The following is a 6,978-nucleotide window of genomic DNA, read 5'->3' on the forward strand; positions in this document are numbered from 1 at the left end:
GCCGACGTTCGCAAGAAGCTCTCGATTCCAGGCTCGCTCTTCGAAGACTTTGCCTGCGGTCTCTTCTGCAACTGCTGTGCGATCGCTCAAATGGCAACGCATACCAACACGTACGAGCCGAAGGTCTGCGCCTTTGGCCCGAAGGACACGTTGCCAGCATTCGTCTCGATGGCGTAAAGAACATATTGAACCATGATTTTTGCTTTTCAACAATTTGTGTATCTGAAATCGAGCACCAACTGTCTAGCTTTAGAGTTGAAGCGCTGCTGGGAGCGGCAACTTGCTGTCAAGACGAGCAAGCTACGTCATAGCAACAACAAATACTTGGCATGTGTAGCCGCCTCCGAAGGACGAATTGGAGTAGGTGTCTTGTCATCCTCATCGAGCCGAGACGGTCGATGGAACAAACAGTACTTGTGCCCACTCCGAAGTCATAGGCCGATGCCACTGCGCCACCATCGACATTGATTCCTCAGCCGCATGACTATCGAATGGCATTTCTGCACTGAGGTGAATGACTTTGTGGAGGAACTCTTGACCCCAAAATGTGTCGACCACACCCGAGCGACGCAATTATCTCTTGCGATAATCTAACGACATCATACACTAATTGGCGGGAGAATTGACATACAGCGTTTCTGGTAACGACCGCAGCTTTCGACTGCGAACGACTAGTTGACCAACACGCGACATTGCGTTTTAGAAAACACTGTACCTGACGTCCTTCCTTGAGCCATGCCAAAGCAGTGTACACGTAGCGATCCAGCGCCGAGATTGCGTTTGAATTTTCAAATCCAGTGTATCGTCCGAATAACCAATTTATGCGGATGCTTCCTGCGCACCGATTGGCCAAAATGGGGATATTCGCGTGAGAGGAATCCCACTTGGCGAATCGGCAATGGAGCAGCTCTGGGCGTGGGTCGTCTCCTACGCACCGGCGACGGACGCGCGCCTGAGCGACTGCGTCAGCGCCGTCCTGATGGAGGCCTACCCGACGGAGCTCGATGCGATCCGCGCCAAGGAAGACAGCGTCGTCGAGTGGCGAGGCCCGGCCGTGCTCCTCAACACGCACGCCAAGGAGCTCCAGATGAAGTCGTACCTGAGCTGGGACCACCTGCCTAGCTTCACGCTCGCCATGAAGCCGACCGAGTGCACGCCTGCGGCGGCGAAGGAGCTCCGCGCGCTGCTCGAGGCACTCTGCATCGCTGCCTTCCACAGCGTCCAAAAGGCCACCTTCGTACAGGACATCATCAACATGGCATCCGACGTCCAGGAGGCAGTGTGCGAGGTCCTCTCGCAGGTTTCGCTGTCCGTATCCGAGCCCGATGCGCCGCCATCCCCGCGCCCGACAACCACGATGGCCCACGGCGCCCAAGAGACGTCGCCGCTTGGCAGCCAGGGGGACGACCGCACGTCGTCGAGCACCCGCAGCGAGATGCACCGGCTCGCGCGAGAGAACGCAATGCTCAAGGAAGAAGTCACGACGCTCTTGCAAGACGCCGAGGACCGAAAGGCGACGGCCGCCCGCCTTGAAGCCGACGACGCCAAGCGCCAAGCCGACTATGAGACGGCGCGGCTCCAGATGGACGTGGATATGGCCAAGCACGAGCGTGCGCTCAAGGAACAGTACCGCGATCTCATCAAGCAGTTGCAAAACGACGTGGCCATCGCGCAGCAGAAGAGCCATACGCTGATCCACGTCGAGACGGACTTGGCCGCGCTCAAGGACGAAATGGATGTTGTCCGCGCGACGGCCGCCAAGGCCACGAAGCTCGAGGCGCGGCTCGAAAAGTACAAGCTCAAGATCGACGAGCTTCCGCGTCTCAAGGAGTGCAACAAGCGCTTGGAAGAGAAGAACGCCGAGCTCTCCGACAAGGTACTGGCGCAAGAAACGCAGTTGTCGCGTCTCCACTCCGTCCACCGCAAGCTCGAAGAGGCCAAAGACGCCATGGCCACCATGGTATATATCCTTCCACGTCCTGTCCTCTATATCAACGGCTATTATGTGCGTAGGCGGTGCGCATGAGCGAGATGGAAGCAACCATGGCCCGGCGCGAGCACGAGCGCTTAGAGCTACGCGCCGACCTCGACGCTGCCCGGCTCGAAGCCCAGCGCCAGCAAAGCCTCCGCGACGACCTGCAAGCGACGTTGGCGCAGCTGCAAGACGGGCAGCCCGTCGCAATCAGCGGCGAGCGACTCGAACTCGACCATGGCATGCTCGAAAAGATGGACGCGCTCCAGCACGAGAACTCCCGCCTCAAGAAACAGCTCAGCGCCGAGGCCGCCGACCGAGTCGAGTCGCTCCTCGAAGAGCTCGATGCGCTCACGCGAGTGAAAAGGTCGTTTGAAACCAAGTACTTTGCGACCCAAGATGCGCTCGAGGTCATGGCCGCGCAGTGCACCGACCAAGAGAAAACGATCGAGTCGCTTCGTCTCACCCACGCCGACCTCGAAGCGCAGTGCGAGACGCTCCAGGACAAGCTCAATACGACAACAACTGCCTTGGCGACGCTGGCAGAGACGCACGAACGCAGCGTGGATGACGCCGCTCAGCAGTACGCGCGTCTCGAGACCGAGGCTGCAGCCCACGTCGCTGCCCGTGACGCTCAGATCCAAAATCTCGTCGCGGTGGGGTCGGCCAAGGACGCCGACATGACTGTGCTCCGCGCCGCCGTCGCCTCGCTCACGGCCAGCTTGACCAGCCAGACGGATGCTTGCACGGCGCTTGACGAGATGCATGCGGCGCTGCAAGCCTCTGCGCACACGCTCGATACGACACTTCGCGCGACAGAAGCGACATTGGCAGCAAACGTCAACGAGCTGGAGAAAGCGTACGCCGATCATCAGCGCGACGCCGTTGCCGCCGAGACTGAGAAGGCCAGCTTACGCAGTGAGTTTGAGGTCCAACGCGAGATGCTCGAGTCCAAGGTGTCGATCCTCCAGCACGTCAACCACGACATGCAGCACGAACTCGAGGCGCAGCGCGCGCAAAACGCCGAGCTCAAATCGCAGGCAGAGCGCTTGTTGGAAGCTACGGCGATGCTCACCGAAGACGTGGACGGAACGCGGTGGCAGCTCGACGCGGCGCGACACGACACGCGCTGCATGGAGGCAGCTAACGCGTCCTTGGCGCTGGCGATTGCGCGACTCCAAACAGCCCACGATAACATGGCGAACGAGTGGGCCAAGGACCAAGCGGTTCAGATGGAGCTGCACTGCGAGGTCGCTGCCAAGACTGAGACGTGCGCACAGCTCACAGCCGACATTGATGCCCTTCGGGCCGACATGAAGACGCAGCAAACTGCCCATGACGTACTCGTGGATCGTAATGCGGAGCTGGAAGCTCAAGTGACCGAGAAGGCCGCGGTCGACGCACGCGCTGTGACGCTCGAGACCGCGCTCGAGGCCAAGACGACGGCGCTTGCAGAGACCGCGGGCCGCCTCAGCGCTGCCGAAGCGCAGCTCACAAAGCTACGGACAATGGAGCAAGCCGGGAGGAAGTACGTGCACGACCTCGAGACCCACCACGCCGCCGCGTTGGCAGCAAAAGGTCGCGAGCTTGAGTTTGCCGAGGCTCGGTTTGCCCGCATGGAAGCGCGCAGTCGGGCGGCCGAGCGCGAACGGATGCAGCACCACGGCATCGCCGACGCGCGCGACCCCGAGACCGACAAGCAGCTCAAGCTCATGAACGATGAGCTCGAGTTGCTCAAGGCCGAGTTCAAGAAGCTGCAGACGAGCTATGTCGCGCTCCAGACAGTACGTGTGGCCACGTCTCCGCCACGACAACTCAGTTTATGTAGCAACTGCGCGACTGTTCGTGCCGACGTACGGCGGCGATCGCCGTGTTGGGGTACTAGCTACTGAGCTTGCCAATCTTTTAACACTGGAGATAGACAGCAAGAAGGGCTGCGCCGACTCCAGCTCTTGTATGAGGAAGAAGGCAACAAGCTGCGGGAGCTGCTCTTGATCAAGACCCAACGTACGCAAGCCATTGGTGTTGTATCTAACGGCGGCTGTAGTCGTCCAAGACAACCACCAACTCCGGTGCAGCAGCAGCACGATGGCGCAGGAGCTCAAGCTCTTGAAGGAGAAGAACAGCAGCCTTCAACTCCGCGAAGCACGACGAGAGAGAGAGTCGACCGAGTCGGTACTCGGAAGGAAGCGGCCGATCGACGCCGTCTCGCCGCCGTCGCTCGGTCGACCGAACCCGACGATCGCTGCTCAAGCGACAGCCCGTCCGCGCTCGGCGCTGCTGTCGGCGGCGAGCACAACACCATCCGTCGTCGAGTCGGAACCGACCTGCAAACAGCAATAATTTGTTTCAGGATATGTCCATCGCGAATAGAATCGAGTGTAGAGTATAAATTCTGGTTGTATACTAGCTGGCTCCGAGAAACTTGTGCTCGTGGAGGCTGACGCACGTCCCTTCAAGCATCGCGTCCAGCGAGTGAAACGTAATCCCGAGCCCCGTCCGCGCCTTGTTGGTGTCAAAGTTGATGCGCGGCGCGGGTTGTCCAGGTGACGCGGTCGCCGTCACGGTGATGGTCGGGTCGACGCGGCGCATCCCATCGACGATCTCCTGGTCGGTCGCGAAGCAGCTCACGAGCATGTAGCGGCCATTGGCCTCGGGCTTTTCAAAGCCAACGACGTGCGCGAGCGCCACGTCACGTACGTCGACGAGCGTGCGTCCCGCCAGCGACAGCACTTTGGTGTCGCCATTCGCGAGCTTGAAGATCTTGTCGCTGCTCTCGTTCATGGACGGCGGCAGCATCGGGCCCAAGATGAGCGTCGGGCACATGGCGACGAGGTCAAAGGCCGGCTGCGTCTCGGCGATAAACGCGTTCGCCGTGCGCTCAGCGACCGTCTTGCTGAGGCAGTACCACAGCCCGAGCTTCTCCATCCGATCTTCGTGGCTCCAGTCAGCCTCGGTAAACTACAGCATGCAATGAGATAAGCGGCGACAGAGGATCGAAAGGCCATACAACATGGTCGTCGGGCAGCGTGTCGCAATGCACGTAAATGGCCGCCATGGACGAAGTCAAGACGACGCGCCGGACGGTCGCGTGGCGCGCACACGAGCGGAGGACGTTGAGGGTGCCTTGGACCGCGGGCACGACAAGAGCGTCGCGCGTCTGGTTCTTGACGAAGAAGGGCGACGCCGTGTGGAAGACGCCTACGCAGCCTTCGATCGCCTTGTCAAACGAGCCTTCCTACGCCAACGGGTCATGCGTCAAGGTGCGTGGCCATCTGCGTCGCTGGTACCTCGAGGAGGTCGGCCTGGCAGAGCTCAAGGCGCTCGGCAGCGCCGGGTAGTGCGCGCAGATGCGCGACCTTCTTGGCATCCTGTACATTGCGCACGGTTGTCTTGACGCGGTAGCCTCTCTCGAGCAGGAGCTTGACGACATACGAGCCGAGGAAGCCCGAGCCGCCCGTCACGCACACTGTCTCGCCGCTCATGTTGCAGTTTGGACCTCTCGGAAATGATACCGGCAGCGGCCGCGATCTATGTATTTTCAAAGGTTTGGGCTGTGGGCCTGCAACGCCAACTCCTTTGTGCGATTGGGTAGTGACCACTAAGTATACAAGTGGGAAATCAACGACCTGCGAAGGTATTCATGAGACTGCCCAATCTGCCTACAGCGCCAAAAATTACACCTAAATCCCAAAAGGAAAATAGTCAATTAAACTCGTTGCGCTCAGCGCCGATCGCTGTCGGTCTTGAGGCGCATGGTGTCGATTCTGAAGCTTTCGCTTCACAATTCCTGCCAAATCGCTTTTACCATCAATGCTATTACCATAAATGCTACCAATACCAACTGCCGGCTCGATCCTGCCTTGCGTCCTGCTACTACACAGCTTGACCCAACAACAGACCAAGCGCAAGCTGTAGACTCAGCCGCAGTGCAGCGTTTGTGGACTCGTAAGTTCATTATCCTTGCCTCTACGATCGTCTCTTGCCTTGGAGCTTGCTCCTCTAGCCCTAGACCTACCCTAATCACCTCCATCGTAGTCCCCGCTGGACGCCATTGCTGGACTCGATCCTACCTTGCGTCCCTGCAAGCACCCATGCCACTCCACCACAAAACTACTTCTTTAGTAGAACCTACCTTCTTTCGTAGACAAAGGTTGCAATAGTACGGTGTGTATAATCAATAGTGAGCTACGTAACGAGCTACGAGGCCCGGCGTGCGCTTCCGCCGGCCATAAAAATCAGTGCAAACTGCTGTCGCGTCTTCTTGCGTCCTTCGATCGTCCGCGTCGCGAGTGTGCAGCTACGATCTTACTTTTGGTCGATCGTCGCCATGTGCAAGACGAGGTCGACGAGGCGGTTCGAGTAGCCCCACTCGTTGTCGTACCACGACACGAGCTTGACAAAGTTGTCGTTGAGCGCAATGCACGCGTTGGCGTCAAAGATGGACGAGCGCTTGTCCGAGACAAAGTCTTGCGACACGACCTCGTCCTCGGTGTAGCCGAGGATGCCGGCCATCGGACCTTCGGACGCTGCTTTGACGGCTGCCTTGATCGCTGCGAGCGACGCGCCGCGTTCGAGACGCACCGTGAGATCGACGACCGAGACGTCGGGCACCGGCACGCGGAACGCCATGCCCGTGAGCTTGCCGTTCAGTTCGGGCAGCACCTTGCCGACGGCCTTGGCCGCGCCCGTCGAAGCCGGAATCACGTTGGCGCCGGCGCCGCGACCGGCGCGCCAGTCCTTGCCGCCGCGCGACGGACCGTCGACCGTGAGCTGGTTGGCCGTCACCGCGTGCACCGTCGTCATCAAGCCTTCAATGATACCAAAGTGGTCGTGGATGACCTTTGCGAGCGGAGCGAGGCAGTTGGTCGTGCACGAGGCGTTCGAGACGACGTGCGCCGAGCCGTCGTACTTGTCGTGGTTGACACCCATGACGTACATGGGCGTGCTGTCTTTGGGCGGCGCCGAGATGATGACCTTCTTGCAGCCGCCGTTGATGTGCTGGC

The 6,978-nt window shown here is 59.8% G+C and overlaps 3 protein-coding genes across 3 annotated transcripts; 1 reads left to right on the top strand and 2 right to left on the bottom strand.

Moving 5' to 3' along the window:
* The first annotated feature begins 879 nt into the window (after positions 1–879).
* SDRG_11464 (hypothetical protein) lies at positions 880–4,393 on the top strand. Its single transcript, XM_008617507.1, has 5 exons — positions 880–1,960; positions 2,014–3,756; positions 3,801–3,850; positions 3,894–3,979; positions 4,020–4,393. Exons 1-5 carry the CDS (start codon positions 899–901, stop codon positions 4,313–4,315), a joined length of 3,237 nt encoding a protein of 1,078 aa, XP_008615729.1. The 5' UTR covers positions 880–898; the 3' UTR covers positions 4,316–4,393.
* Positions 4,330–5,464, bottom strand: SDRG_11465 (hypothetical protein). The gene is made up of 3 exons (XM_008617508.1): positions 5,263–5,464; positions 4,983–5,210; positions 4,330–4,933 (listed from the first exon to the last, which is right to left on the bottom strand). Exons 1-3 carry the CDS (start codon positions 5,455–5,457, stop codon positions 4,379–4,381), a joined length of 978 nt encoding a protein of 325 aa, XP_008615730.1. The 5' UTR covers positions 5,458–5,464; the 3' UTR covers positions 4,330–4,378.
* Positions 5,465–6,126: 662 nt separating this feature from the next.
* Positions 6,127–6,978, bottom strand: SDRG_11466 (glyceraldehyde 3-phosphate dehydrogenase). The gene has a single exon (XM_008617509.1). It carries the CDS (start codon positions 6,911–6,913, stop codon positions 6,281–6,283), a length of 633 nt encoding a protein of 210 aa, XP_008615731.1. The 5' UTR covers positions 6,914–6,978; the 3' UTR covers positions 6,127–6,280.

Source organism: Saprolegnia diclina, assembly GCF_000281045.1.
Source record: "Saprolegnia diclina VS20 unplaced genomic scaffold supercont1.42, whole genome shotgun sequence".
Lineage (NCBI taxonomy): Eukaryota > Oomycota > Saprolegniomycetes > Saprolegniales > Saprolegniaceae > Saprolegnia > Saprolegnia diclina.